A 13444-nucleotide genomic window follows, 5' to 3' on the forward strand; every position below is an offset into this window, starting at 1 on the left:
CGGAGCCGCCGACTCCGGTGGCCATATCCTCGGGGGTTGCTACAACCCACAACTCAGCGCCATGTACATTAAACGCCACAACATAGCCGTCCAAACAATCGCTCGCACCTTGTCCCGCGGCAAACACGGCGGCGGATACATGGTCATGGACGCTACATCACGAGACCACCTACCCGACTACGCCGACAGCACCCGCCTGCCAGAATGTTAACTTGGGCGACCTCGGCGGGAGCAAACAACGTGGCGGGGGCAGGCCCCGCCTGCACGCCCGCCTCTCTCCCCGGTAGCGGGGGTGTACCATCACCCCCCGCTCCCTTAACCTACACTACCACCTAGGTGGGGTGCAACTACTTCTATTCTATTTCTGTGAGCCCGTCATAAAAACATGCATGGTCTGAGATGGCTGCCCAAGTGCCCAGGCTGCAGACTTCCCTGCCCCTTGCTTACCGGCTAGGACTCACTGTGCGCGGAGTCACACGGACTTTGCCCGCGGGAGGGTTTGCAGCAAAGTCGGGGTTGGTGGAGTCATGTTGGGCCCTGATAGCATGTGATGGCTCGGCGTCTTCGGGTGCTGGGACTGTCCCCTCTGTAACATCCGCATTCTTACCGGGCCCTGCTACTTTCAGCTTCAGTCCACGCGGCGGCCTGCCTCTTCATGCATCCATGCTCATGCGCGCCAGGCTGATCTAGCCTGTCATTGGCGACTCGAAAGACAAAGGCACAGGATGCACGTTGCAAAGGCCTGACGGGGGCGCTGCCGGGCCGTTACTGTGGATGGGGTGTGTGCGTGTCTGTCGGGGCTGGTGGGGGTTGCACGCCGGCTCGCAGTTTCCGGAGGCCATTGACCAGACTGCTTCACCTCCTCAAAAACTTTGGCTATGAGCTTGGGGATGTGGTCATGCATCATAGCCATAGCGGCGCGAATCCCAACGGTGATAGTGCGTATGCCCGCACACCGTGCACACATTCCGACCATCCCAACTGCTACTCACCTCATCGCTGTCTTCACCCAGCGTCACCATACAAACAGACATTCCGGCTGCCTGTTCTGCAGCTCCATGGCAGCTGCGACCCCTCCGCCCATGGGCCTCCCATGGCCACGGCTGTCACAGGCCAAATTGCACCCTTGCCGCTGGTCGCGGCCAGGTTGCCAAGAAAGTCCGAGGCCGTTATGCTGCAGAGGCTTGAAATACTGCCAATGTATGATTGTGTCTTGTCTCGCGGCCCATGCTCGCGGCGCTGGTCGCCGAGAAAAGGCAGTTGTGGCGCAATGAATATAACCTTCTTTATGTCTCGTATAACCTATGCAACTGTTGGCCGAAACAGACCAAATTGACCACATTGACAATTGGCCCCGAATTGGCCTCGCACTTCAGACGGCGGTCGTTTCCGACCTTTACCGACTGTTATTACGTAGAATTCTTTTGAACTTTGAACAGCCGTACATACATCACATTTTCCAAGAGTCGACTCAGACTGCAAAAGATCCTCAAAATGTCCACACCGCCTAAGCTCCAGATGAGCGATATTCCGCAGGAGCTAATCGACCAGCTCAAGGACCTGGTGCGCCTTGAGCTCAAGCAGGAGATCAAGCAGGAGATCAAGCAGGAGGTCATGGAGGAGGTGCGCGTGGAGCTGCAAAAGAAGGAGCCTCCGCGCGGTAAGTGCGATGCTGATGCGCAGCGGTTCTGTTCCCGCGGCTGGGGCTGAGGCTGGGGCTGGGGCTGGAAGGGCGTATGAGCGTGGGGCGCCGGGGAGGTGTTGAGTATGGCAGGAGGCGAAAGAAGTGCTTGGGGTGTTTGGGAACGTGACAAGGCACGCATGCGTGGCGTGGAAATCCCGCACGGCCCCAACCCGAGTGTCCCTAGCCGATGCGCCTGCGCGTCGTAGCGGCATGGAGGCTCTGACGGGGCGTTACGCGCCTGTTACATCCCAAGCGTACGGGGGCTCAGCCCATTTTCCAGCTGTACAAAGCTGACACCCCTTGTCTACCTGCCTGCACTCCGCGCAGACGTCCTTGTGGAGGCTCTGGGGGCCTTGTATGCTTTAATAATGAGGACAAGCTCGAGGGCGCACGCTAAGCAAGAGTGAGCGCTGGCTGGATGTGCTGGCGGGGCCGGCGCTATCTTTCGTCCTCTCGGCTGTCCTGCTGCTGATGCCCGTCGTCAAGCGGTTGGTGAAGGGTTTGGGCTGGCAAAACTGATGGGAACTGGTGGCGGAATTGATGGGGTAAGCTTGCAAATAAGTGGAATGAGGAGAACATAACATACCTGAATTCCTATGCACTCTGAACTCATGCATTTGAGTCATGAGATTGAGTACTTTGGATGCCTATATAGATTGATCATGCACACGTGGCCTGGCATCTGAAGGGATATGGTGCCTCGGTGGACACTGGACAGGGGTATGATGCTGCAAAACAGCATGACACAGTACTAGGAACTGTATTTTCAAGAAGCAGTTGTCTTCATTCTGCGCAAAGCAACGCGCTTCTTCCACCATGTGAATCAGGGTTGTAGTGAAGACCAAGGTTGTGTACAAAGTTAGTTAGCGCGTTTGTGGTTGTTTGTGTGTGGTGAGGCAGGGGTGTCCGGTGGAAACTGGCAGGCCATGCAGGGCTACAACAATTTCAGTTTTGTCACCGAACGTGGAGTCTGAGATGAGAGGGAGGCCTAGGCATACGCATTAGTACCGGTAGTGTGAGATGCGAACACAACGCAACCAATGCGCGACAAGGAGCATGAAGAACGCAAGCCAACACCTGTCTGCCTTGAGTTTGCATTGGTTACCTGCCTTGAGGTCATCAGTGCAAGAAGCTTGGGACTTATGTAAAACAAGGCAGTAGTACTACCACAATTCGTGGTTCAGCCATGCGGCCCGTGGTTTGACTCCTTTGTACAGTCAAGTTCCATCTCAGACGGTATCATCATTCAAGGGACCGCCGCCGCCCACGCTGGCGCTCCCCGTCCCTCTTGAGCAGGCGCACAGCAGCAGCAGTAACCGTCCATGCCGCCGTCACGCGCAGCGCCCATACCGCAGCAGGGCAGCGTGGCGGCGATGGCGGTTGCGGTGGGCGCCGGGGGGGGGGCAGGGGCACGTGCGGCAGGGTCATCTCGCGCATCGACGCAGGGCTGGGGCTGGGTGCTGGCAGTTCGGGTCAGAGCGGGGAGGGCGGTGAGCTGCGTGTGGGGTCTGAGGCTCTGAGCCGCCCGCTGGTGGCGCTGGCAGCGACGCTGAGCCCATGAGCATGTCGCAGCAGTGTGCTGTTTCTCTGTAACGGAATGCCGCCGCCGAGTTTCCGCCGAGTTCCCCTGCGCCCCGCCTGCTCGTGCCCCATGCGTCTCTCTGAGTTTACACGCAGCTCACACACACACGCAGTTTCCCAAACGACACGCGCGCGACTCTGCACTCCCACTCACGCGCCGCGCCAACCGCCACACCCGCCGTGCTCCATTGTGCCCAGACGCAGCTTCCCACGCGTGCGCGCTCAATTGCCAGCTCCCACTCGCGCGCCTGCCGATTAGCACCAACTGCCCGTGTGCGCCACCACAGTCAGGTAGCTTCCGAGCCGGTCAACCGTACAACTACCTGCTCACACTCGCGCAGCTGCCGACTGCCATGCTCACTCCTGTACGGCTGAGGGGGGTTGGCGTGCCGTACACGAGTTAGTTGAAGGTTAGTCGGAGCTGTCCTAGAACCGCCATTGTACTATTTTTTCACAGTAGGCTGGTGGTGGGGGCGGCGGTGGTGGTGGCGGCGGCGGTGGTGGTGGTGGCGGCGGCACGGCACGGGCGGCCCTGGGCCCAGCGGCAGTGGCGGCGCGCATGTTAGGAGCAGAGGGGGCGGGCAAGGCCACATGGAGGAGGACAGCGCGGCGCCGCCTTCAAAGCGGCGCCGGCGCGCAGGTTGAGACCTGCCGGTGTTGTCTGGTCAGCGACCTGTGCTGACGAGCATGGCGTAGCGGGCAGTCGGCTGCAGCGGCAGGGGTGTTGAGAGGTTCTCCTTGCTGTCTGGTTGGCCCTTGCTGCCTGCTGCACTAGTGCTTGATAGCTGGGCGCGACTGGGCACATATGGCGGGCGGTGCCTGCACAAACCGACCCCGGCTATGTCCGGAAGATGAGGCTAGTATCGGAACCTTCGGCCTCAGACGGAGTACGTGGCGTGGGCTCAGCCCACTTTTCCCTGGCGAGGGAGAGCCACCTTTTCTTGTTCACAGTAGGCCCGCACAAGCACGTTGCGCTGGAGTTGCTGAGGCTGGGGTGATTGGGGTTCCAGCTCCGCGCTCTCGGCATTCGGCCATGTACGTCGCCGTCTCTGGTTTCCCGCCTGCTCTCCTCGAAGTCCTCAGCTCTGCTCCGCACATGCACACATCTGCCACCAGGCTCTGCACCCGCACCGCAGTCACTGGGAACCGGGCGGGGAGGTTGGGACCTGTAGCGCCACAGGCCGCAATATGAAAGTGTAAATCGACCAGCAACCTTGATCCCGGGGCACGTAAGCTTGCTGGTGGAGCCACGGGTGGAGCCGTGGAGGTCCTGCTGGCGGTACGGTCCTGTATGCTAGCTAGCTCCCGCAAGCTGTTGGCCCTGCAACCTGCCTTTTTGGGCTGAGCCCCCCGAGCGAAGCGATAGATCCAGGGGGAGGCGAAGCCCCCCAGGATTGCCCCTGTCCGTGCCTGCCTGCCATCCGAGCCTGCGTCGACAAAAAGTGCCAAACTTGCACAAACCGCGAGCGCCACGTAATATTACTTGCTATTCCCTAATGTAGAAAATTAGCGGCGGCGGCAGCGGCGGCGGCAGCAGCGGGGGCGCGTGCGCGCATCTTGGTAGCGGAGGGGGCGGGAAAGGCCACGTGGAGGAGGAGAGCGCAGCGCCGCCCAAGAAGCGGCGCAAGCGCGCAGGCTGAGGAGCCAGCTGGCGGTGTCTAGGTAGCGGTCCGCGGTGGGGCTGGCATGCGTAGCGGCATGACAAGCAGTGCGGCTGGTGACAACTGTGCTGCGTCGTCTGGCTGCGGTTGGCTCTGCTGTGGCATCGCGACTGCTAGATAGGCACCTGGTTTGGCTATGTGCCTGTGGAAACCGACCCCGGCTATGTCCGGGCGATGAGGTTGTTCGGCCTCAGACTGTGGAGGGGCTCAGCCCCTTTTCCCGTGACCGGGGAACACTTGTCTCAATAGCAGCGCACACCCCGCATTGCTCAAGGACAGGCAAAAGTGAAAGAATGCAATCCTGAAGTCACCATTTCACCGCAATTCCAGTAGTAAGGCACACGGGCCACCTGCGTCTTCCTACTTTGCTTGTCCGTTATGCCCTGCAATGCTATGTCGAGGCCGCAAAACCCCCCATACCCACCAGAGGCCAACAGGAACAGTGGATTCGGTGGCATTGACGCCCCGCTTGCATGCGCCCGCCCCACCTTACATACGAGCACACATTCGAGTGCGCAGATGCAGTGTCCTCATTATGTGAATGCTCTCTTGCACCTGCCCGCCGCCTGCCCGTACAGGCCACATCATAGTTTACATGTCCAGCAGGTGGCCGGAAGATGGAGCTGGCGCCACCGCAGCCGGCCTGGCGCCCGTCACAGCAGTGCTTGCGGCGGGCGCATGGGTGTTGGAGGCGCCAACCACGTCCCCCGGCAGTAGCGTGTGGCTGATGACCTGTGTAGCCATGTCGACAAGGGGTTTCGAATCCCGTGCTATGCTGCCGGCAACGTCAGGAACAAAGGGTCCGTCAACGAACATGCAGTGGACAGGCTTCCCGCACCCTCCATGTCCTCCAGTCCCAGCAGTAGCGCAGGCATGTGGTGGCAGTGCGTGACCCACACTTGCCACAGTAATGTACTTCACACCTGCTGCAATGGCGGCTGAGTCGGCGGCGGTAGAGCCACGCCCTGCACCGCGGCACCTGCACGCGCGCCATCCTGCACGGACGCCGCCGTCGGCACGGTACTTGGGGCGCCGCTGGTCGAGGCGGGGGCGGCGTTAGGGAGGCCGCGGCTGCTGAGGTCTGCCTGTGAGCTGGCGGCGCTGCTGCCGGGTGCGGGGAAGCCCGGGTCGTCCTCGTCAAACCGGGTCTGCCGGGTCTTGATTAGGCCAAACTGCACGCAAGGCAATAGAATGCAATCGAACGAGATGATACCGTAGCTATCATCGGAAGCAAGATGTAGGCGGTTACTTGAAAGCGTTTTCGGCACAGCGCAAGTTTCTGTGGCCCTAGGCCGATGTAATCCGCATCCTAGGCCAATTGCGCCGCCAGGTGAACGCAAGCAAACCACCCCATCGTGCCATGTGCACATGAGAGTACCGTATGGGAGTGCACGCCAACCTCACCAGGAACTGTTTCGTTCCGTCGCCTGCGGACGCCTCAAGCTCCTGCCACTTCTGCTTCAGGGCTGCAAGCCCCGAGCTGCTGCCGCTGCTTGCGCTTGCTGCAAAAGATCTACCTCCACCCTCGAACCCTCCAGGCCCAGCAGCCGCCGCTGTCGACGCCGGTAGTCCGTTGCTGCCCGCATCTCCGGTGCCAGTGCCTGAGGGCGCTAGTGCACGCAGCCGGCCGGCAATCCGACCTCCAAGTCCCACCGGCTCACTTTGCGTGGACAAGTCCACACCGCTGTCGTTGCCACCTGGCCCCACAACGCTACTGCCACTGGGCGCTGGCGGCGGCATGCTTTGCATGCTGAGGCCGATGGCGCTGCTGCTGCTGCTACCGAACGTCTCGTACAGCCGTGGCGAATCGTCCACGGCATCCTCCTCGTGCTGCGTCATCTGCGCCATGACGCGAGCGGACATCTCGCGCAGCCAGTTGGCACTTACAGTCGCCGTCTGAGTAAGATTCGCGCCCACGCGCTTAGCCTGCGTGCACGGAGGAGGGGGGTTGCTGGCTTGGAAAGGCAATGTGGAGCACCAGGTAGGATACGGCGTGATGACACAGGACCTGCCCGGGGCCGTGCCCAAGACCGTGGCGACTGCCCAACAGCAGCCGGTGCAACACACGTGCTACGGCCTCTGGGCATACTGGGTGGAGCAACGCGACAGAGAGCTACGGGTGTGTTAAGTTGCAGCATCCTGCACAGCTGCGCGCAGTCGACAATGTGTGCGCACCAGTGCAGAAGCCTCGTTGGTCAGCTTTATCGTTGCATCCGCACCCTGGGCGAAGCGGTTCAGCCAGGCTGCAGTTACATCACATTGAACCGTAACAGGGCAGCGTAACAGGGCCGGCGGACTGAGAGGACTGGATCCGCGTTCCAACGCCAAATCACATGCCTTGCGGGGCTTGGGCCAAGGAGCTCCTTGCCGGGGCCCAGCTGCCATGCTGCCATGCATCTAAGCACCCTGGGTGCTACAGGGAACCCGCTAGTAAGTACATCGGCATGTCGGCGGCCAGTTTGGACCCGGGCATTAGCCAGGCAGACCCACCTGGCGGCGGCGGCACGCCCAGCTCGGCACACAGCTGTTCACAGAAGTGGCAGCAGTTGCGCTGAAGCAGGTCGTAGGAGGTGCCGGCCCAGGCGCGTTTGAGGCGCGCCACGATCTCCTTGATCTGCGGCCAGACAGCACACACAACGCGCTTCAGAGTGCCCGTTGCCATCCGATACAAACAGCGCACGGTAGGAGAGCTCAGGCGCAAGGTAGAGTTGATGGCAACAGCCACACGCGTGGCCGTCATCGGCACGCAGCGTGCGCAAGCATACCGCGTGGCGCCCGCAGGGCCAGTAAAGTTAGACGATTGGCCTGGATCGCAGGTGCCCCTCAGGCGGCTGCGACTCGCACCTCTTGTTTGCTCTTTTCCGTCACGCCCAACTCCAACGTTTCCCGGAAGTTGTACATGGTGTCTGCGCGGGACCAATGTTGCCAGCTTGTTGCAAAGCACCATTACCGTACGCTGTTACGACGCCTGACGCACGACGCGTGTATCATATGCATTTAGTGCTCATGCTTGGGTCACTGCACGGTCACCCTACATGTTTGAAACGCATTGCGCAAGCTTATCCCGCTGCCTGCTAGCTACGACCGCAGCCTCCAGCAGCTATCCCCGGCGGCATTCAGCGTTCGTTCTATTTCTCTGCACTCCAATAGTTCCATTCAGGTACCGTCGTTCACCGCCGCACTTACTTTGTCGCGCGCGGCAGCAGTACACGCCCGTGCCACTCTCGCAGTAACCAAAGCTCCATTCGACATCGTCTACTTCAATGGCGCCGTGGAACTGCGTAGAGAGCAGGGCGGACAAGCAAAAGAGCCGGGAACATTGGATGTGGGTGAAGATGGGTTGAGGCGTTGAGCGCGTTGCACATGATGCAGCAACTCTGCCTGGCACGTGAACGGACCCGCCTCTCAATAGGTTGGGGCCGTAACCCTCCGTGGGTTGCTGCACCCGCATAACCTAACCAACCAACACTCCCTCTCAGGCCGAACTGGTGTCAACAGCTAACCGCCAACTTGTGTGGCCATGCCAAGTCCAGACCGACAGGCTGCATTCCTTGCGATCGCTGCACCCGAACTACTGCCACTGCATCTGCATACTTAGTACGCATGACATGGGTTCGCGTAGTAGCTTTAAACCAAACGGAGCGCGTAGCTGCAAGAACCCCGTGTGTGAGCGTCGTGTGCCGCGCAACCCCCGGACCCCGTTCAGCGCGAACCTCCGCAACCCCCGCCAGGTAACCTGTCAATACTGGGCACCGAGCTTGCATCGACCTCATTAATTGCTGTAACAGTCACCGCTCCCCTGTCAACCGTGCCATATGGATGGGCAGAGCCATGCCATTCTCTGACTTACCACACCGCCGATTGAAAGCTCGCGCGTAATAGAGTTAAGGCGCTGAATGAAGGAGTTGGTGTTCTCGTTGGCCGTGTTCGTCACATCGTAAACGTTGAGCAGCACCGTGAACCCCATTCCTGGCAGAAGCAGGAGTAAATGCGCTGCGCTGCCAGCAGCCCAAGCTAGCAAGCACTGAGCATGAGGCGCTGTACGTATCCTTTTTGCGACCGATGTTGCGGCACCCAGCAGGGCACCCAGGCGCTGCGAAGGACTTTGCTCACGGTTTTGCTCAGATTGTAGGCTTGGGATGGGCTAGCCGTTTGTATGCAACGACAACGCCAAGTGCAGTGGTGCAAACTCGAATGCGAGGAATCAGAGTCTGAGGGTCAGAGAAAGGAAGGTGTGCCGTGACAATAAGTACTAGCAATTGTTTACTACTTCGTGAAACGTTAATCTCACATCATTTTGACACGCCAGGGCCACAAACCCCATCCTCACCAGCTGGGTGCAATGGGCCCCTGCCCCTGTCCCTGCCCCTGCCCCTGCCCCTGCCCCTGCCCCTGCCCCTGCCCCTGCCCCTGCCCCTGCCCCTGCCCCTGCCCCTGCCCCTGCCCCTGCCCCTGCCCCTGCCCCTGCCCCTGCCCCTGCCCCTGCCCCTGCCCCTGCCCCTGCCCCTGTCCCTGCCCCTGCCCCTGCCCCTGCCCCTGCCCCTGCCCCTGTCCCTGCCCCTGCCCCTGCCCCTGCCCCTGCCCCTGCCCCTGCCCCTGCCCCTGCCCCTGCCCCTGCCCCTGCCCCTGCCCCTGCCCCTGCCCCTGCCCCTGCCCCTGCCCCTGCCCCTGCCCCTGCCCCTGCCCCTGCCCCTGCCCCTGCCCCTGCCCCTGCCCCTGCCCCTGCCCCTGCCCCTGCCCCTGCCCCTGCCCCTGCCCCTGCCCCTGCCCCTGCCCCTGCCCCTGCCCCTGCCCCTGCCCCTGCCCCTGCCCCTGCCCCTGCCCCTGCCCCTGCCCCTGCCCCTGCCCCTGCCCCTGCCCCTGCCCCTGCCCCTGCCCCTGCCCCTGCCCCTGCCCCTGCCCCTGCCCCTGCCCCTGCCCCTGCCCCTGCCCCTGCCCCTGCCCCTGCCCCTGCCCCTGCCCCTGCCCCTGCCCCTGCCCCTGCCCCTGCCCCTGCCCCTGCCCCTGCCCCTGCCCCTGCCCCTGCCCCTGCCCCTGCCCCTGCCCCTGCCCCTGCCCCTGCCCCTGCCCCTGCCCCTGCCCCTGCCCCTGCCCCTGCCCCTGCGCCTGCCCCTGCCCCCTAGTGGCGTAGTGTGCAGCGCATTCCCAGACCCCAACGTTCGAGTTGCGTCAGCAGCCGAGCACACATTGCGCATCCAATACCTATATGGGGGTGGCGGTGCAGCGATGGCAGCGTGCGGGCTGGGGTTGTGGCACCTCCTGCAGCATTACCGCCAGTTGGGCCAGCGGCGGGGGCGCTTGACTGTGGACATATGCAGCCAGACAGTGAGCGTAGATCACTGACTCCGGCTGTTTCCATCCGTCTGCTTCCGTTCATGAACTGATTGTACTGATACTTACGCCTTGCGCCTGTCGGGTTTAAACAGGTCCTCGAACAAACGGCGCAGCAGCTGGCTGGCGGAAGGCCCAAGGAGGCGGTGGTTGTCGGCTGGGGCAATGCGGGCACTGGCTACGGTGTATACAGTATGCAGCTGAGCAAAGCAGTGATACAAGAGGAAGCTGGCAGGCGGACAATGGAGGCAGATATGGTGGGCGCAAGTGGCACGGTCTGTAGCAGCTGCCGGGTCAGTGGGGTAGGGGGGGTAGGAAACAAAGTGCCAGACCCCATGCCCCGAAATCCCCCGGGACCCCCCTTGAGGGGACGACCGACCCCCCCACGGACAAAACCTTGTTGTTTAGGGGTTAAAGCCCCTCCATTTAATACCAAAGTGGTGCCAATCGACTCCTCTTTACGAGCACTATCACGCTGTGCCATCAGCGGTCCTGTTCTAAGACTTCGGTCACACGCGGGATCCTATCCATTGAAATCCTCTTGACCCAGCCCACACCGCGCTCAACTCTCTGCCGTGTGACGGTTGCACAGTGTGCTTCGGCAGCCTTGTTGAACGTAAATTCATGTGCACCAGCGCTAGAGAGCCCAGCCGTGGCAGTGCGCATGTGTCGAATGTGGGGACATGTGCCGACATGTCCACCCCCGGACGCGCAACTCACCTTCCCACGCTTTATTTGTGTTTGTTACGGCATAACGTGCACATATGAACCTCGTAGTGCTGCGTTTGGCCCCTAGTTCTGCTTGTGGGGCGCTTCCCGAAATCCGCCAGGATGGGCTCCCGGAACCCGGTGGACCCCCAGGGACGACGACCGACCCCCCAACTTTGGCGGCCCAGCACTTCCTCACCAGACACCCCCTGACAAAACTAAAAGCACGTGCATAATGCTCTCCTTAAGCTCTGTAATATTGAGCATGGGGTAAGAAACTGAGCTTTCTACCCCCCCCCCCCGGTAGGCGAACCCGATCTCACCCGCTCCCTCAAAACATTTAGAAACACCTACCGCTACGCAGTACTCCGGCTTGCCCCTCCCCCCTCAGGGCGCTCCATGCCGTGCGCCCCGGAATGCGGTGTGGGGATGGGGTGGGGTGGGATGGACTGGCGGATGGTGGAAGTATCATATACGTCTGCTGGGGGCTGCGAGCCGCCATACTACCGGTCATGATATTGCCTTCGGTAGCTCAGGGCGCCGCGGGCTGGGGGTGGGTAAGTGAGCGGGGATGGGGGCTCAGTGGGGCTCGGACTCAGCGGGGGCACGGACTCAGGGCGTGGAAGCCAGCGAGAAGCGGGCGAGAGTAACGCCGATGTGCCGGGTGATGTGCGAGCAGAATACAGAACGCGGCATTCGTCATTACGGGGAAACTAAAACAGATAGCGCCAACCTTTTGCGCCTCGCGCTTTCGCGCGCAATTTCCAGGATCCTCCAACGCGTCGATTCCTCCGTCTTGCGTCCTTCCGTGCCGGGAGCCTTGATTATCGATACAATTTGTGATATATTGCATGTTGCGCTGGAGCTCTAATGCAAACGCTGCGCTTGTGCGTTTACCCCGCTCTGGCATGCGTTTTCATAATGTTACGCTTTGCAATACATACATAGAAAGGCGCATTATTTGCACGACACATTTCGCTGCGCTCGGGTTTCAAGGTTATAACTCAAGTCAAAACTGGAATAACCGGGAGGGCCCCCCGCGGCGAGCTCGATGCGACCGCAATGGCTATTGCCCCTCCCCCTTCGGGGGAAGGGGCAAGCCAACACGTACCGACCTTCTCCCAGCGTTTCGGACCACAACCTCTGTATACTCAACGGATCCAAACAAGGAGGTGGCTGCCTTATGGCAGGAAAAGGGCTGATCCCGGGTCGTTATCAACCCAGCCACCTTGACGCGGGCGCCTACTAAGCACACGCCTCTATGTTGGGGGCCTTTGGCATCCCCGCAAATCCGGACGTGGCCGGTTGGGTGGGGTGCACAGTCCGTGCTAACCCGCAGCTAACAAACTAGTCACGTCACTCGCCGCCAATCAACACGTGCACCCTCAGCTCCACGCCCTGCTAGCGCCGTTCAGGCTCTCAGCCCGGCCCCGCCGCCGCCGGCGGCCATGGTGGCCGCTGCAGCTTGGTCGGCCGCTCGAAGCCCATCAGCTTCAGCAGGAGGAGCACACGGATCACGTTGGCGGCGGAGACGTCGCGGTTCTGGGGATGGGGAACGGGGAGGAAGAGGAGAGCGCACATGAGCTGTCCCAACCGTCAACCTTTCAATCAATCCGTCCCCAGTGCCCAGCCGTCCCCGCACATGCACGGTCCTCACCCAGGTCGTCAAGCAGTCGTTGCAGACTTTGACCGACCAGGGCCGCTGCCCCTCCTTCAGCCCCCCAAGCCGCTTGATGGCCATCTCCTGACACCCGCAGTTGTAGCAGGTCTGCATGGTCGGGAGGGTGGGAGGGACGGGGGCCACACAAGGGCTTCCGCTAAAGCCAGGCATAAACCCTGGAGCGGCCCACCCACCCACCGGCAATTGCAATCCCACTCAACCCACCCACCTTGGAGGTCTTGTATTCATCGATGATGAACACATGCTTGGCGTAGGCATAGCTCGTACAAAAAATAAAATAGGCGGCAGGGAAAGGCGTGACGTCAACTCCGCAACCAACATTCGGCACGCGCTGGTGGAGATGCTGCTGGGGGCCTGGGGCACAACTGCACAAGCGACCTACATCGCTGCAGACTGGCAGCGGCGGGGGCAGCGGTGGCGGCAGCGGCAGCGGCGGCGGCAGCGGCGGCGGCGGCAGCAGCAGCGGGGGCGCGTGCGTGCATCTTGGTAGCGGAGGGGGCGGGAAAGGCCACGTCAGGCCACGTGGAGGAGGAGAGCGCAGCGCCACCCAAGAAGCGGCGCAAGCGCGCAGGCTGAGGAGCCGGCTGGTGTGTAGGTAGCGGTCCGCGGTGGGGCTGGCAGGGCATGCGTAGCGGCATGACGAGTAGTGCGGCTGTTGACAACTGTGCTGCGTCTGGCTGCGTTTGGCTCTGCTGGGGCATCGCGATTGCTAGGCACCTGGTTTGGCTTTGTGCCTGTGGAAACCGACCCCGGCTATGTCCGGGCGATGAGGTAGTTCGGCCTCAGACTGTGGAGGGG

The 13444-nt window shown here is 61.6% G+C and overlaps 3 protein-coding genes across 3 annotated transcripts; 1 reads left to right on the forward strand and 2 right to left on the reverse strand.

Moving 5' to 3' along the window:
- The first annotated feature begins 1367 nt into the window (after positions 1-1367).
- Positions 1368-2844, forward strand: CHLRE_02g074550v5 (uncharacterized protein). Its single transcript, XM_001701573.2, has 2 exons — positions 1368-1660; positions 2012-2844. Exons 1-2 carry the CDS (start codon positions 1495-1497, stop codon positions 2089-2091), a joined length of 246 nt encoding a protein of 81 aa, XP_001701625.1. The 5' UTR covers positions 1368-1494; the 3' UTR covers positions 2092-2844.
- Positions 2845-5031: 2187 nt separating this feature from the next.
- Positions 5032-9197, reverse strand: CHLRE_02g074600v5 (uncharacterized protein). The gene is made up of 8 exons (XM_001701778.2): positions 8777-9197; positions 8113-8203; positions 7771-7832; positions 7417-7540; positions 7102-7169; positions 6331-6852; positions 5850-6098; positions 5032-5658 (listed from the first exon to the last, which is right to left on the reverse strand). The coding sequence occupies exons 1-8, from the start codon at positions 8891-8893 to the stop codon at positions 5518-5520; spliced, it is 1374 nt and encodes a 457-aa protein (XP_001701830.1). The 5' UTR covers positions 8894-9197; the 3' UTR covers positions 5032-5517.
- Positions 9198-11722: 2525 nt separating this feature from the next.
- CHLRE_02g074626v5 (uncharacterized protein) lies at positions 11723-12907 on the reverse strand. Its single transcript, XM_043059117.1, has 3 exons — positions 12851-12907; positions 12623-12733; positions 11723-12507 (listed from the first exon to the last, which is right to left on the reverse strand). The coding sequence occupies exons 1-3, from the start codon at positions 12872-12874 to the stop codon at positions 12385-12387; spliced, it is 258 nt and encodes an 85-aa protein (XP_042926751.1). The 5' UTR covers positions 12875-12907; the 3' UTR covers positions 11723-12384.
- Between the last annotated feature and the right edge of the window lie 537 nt (positions 12908-13444).

The sequence above is a fragment of the Chlamydomonas reinhardtii genome, chromosome 2 (genome assembly GCF_000002595.2).
Source record: "Chlamydomonas reinhardtii strain CC-503 cw92 mt+ chromosome 2, whole genome shotgun sequence".
Lineage (NCBI taxonomy): Eukaryota > Viridiplantae > Chlorophyta > Chlorophyceae > Chlamydomonadales > Chlamydomonadaceae > Chlamydomonas > Chlamydomonas reinhardtii.

Bases quoted from the DNA above. Each gene is read 5' to 3' on its own strand.
- CHLRE_02g074550v5 (XM_001701573.2), top strand. From the start codon at position 1,495: ATGTCCACACCGCCTAAGCTCCAGATGAGCGATATTCCGCAGGAGCTA. The intron at 1,661-2,011 runs GTAAGTGCGATG...CACTCCGCGCAG, and splicing joins AAAGAAGGAGCCTCCGCGCG to ACGTCCTTGTGGAGGCTCTG.
- CHLRE_02g074600v5 (XM_001701778.2), bottom strand. From the start codon at position 8,893: ATGGGGTTCACGGTGCTGCTCAACGTTTACGATGTGACGAACACGGCC. The intron at 7,170-7,416 runs GTGGGTCTGCCT...ATGTAACTGCAG, and splicing joins GGGCGTGCCGCCGCCGCCAG to CCTGGCTGAACCGCTTCGCC. The intron at 5,659-5,849 runs GTGTGAAGTACA...ATGGCTACACAG, and splicing joins CTCAGCCGCCATTGCAGCAG to GTCATCAGCCACACGCTACT.
- CHLRE_02g074626v5 (XM_043059117.1), bottom strand. From the start codon at position 12,874: ATGAATACAAGACCTCCAAGGTGG. The intron at 12,734-12,850 runs GTGGGTTGAGTG...CCGACCATGCAG, and splicing joins ATACAAGACCTCCAAGGTGG to ACCTGCTACAACTGCGGGTG. The intron at 12,508-12,622 runs GTGAGGACCGTG...CCCCATCCCCAG, and splicing joins ACGACTGCTTGACGACCTGG to AACCGCGACGTCTCCGCCGC.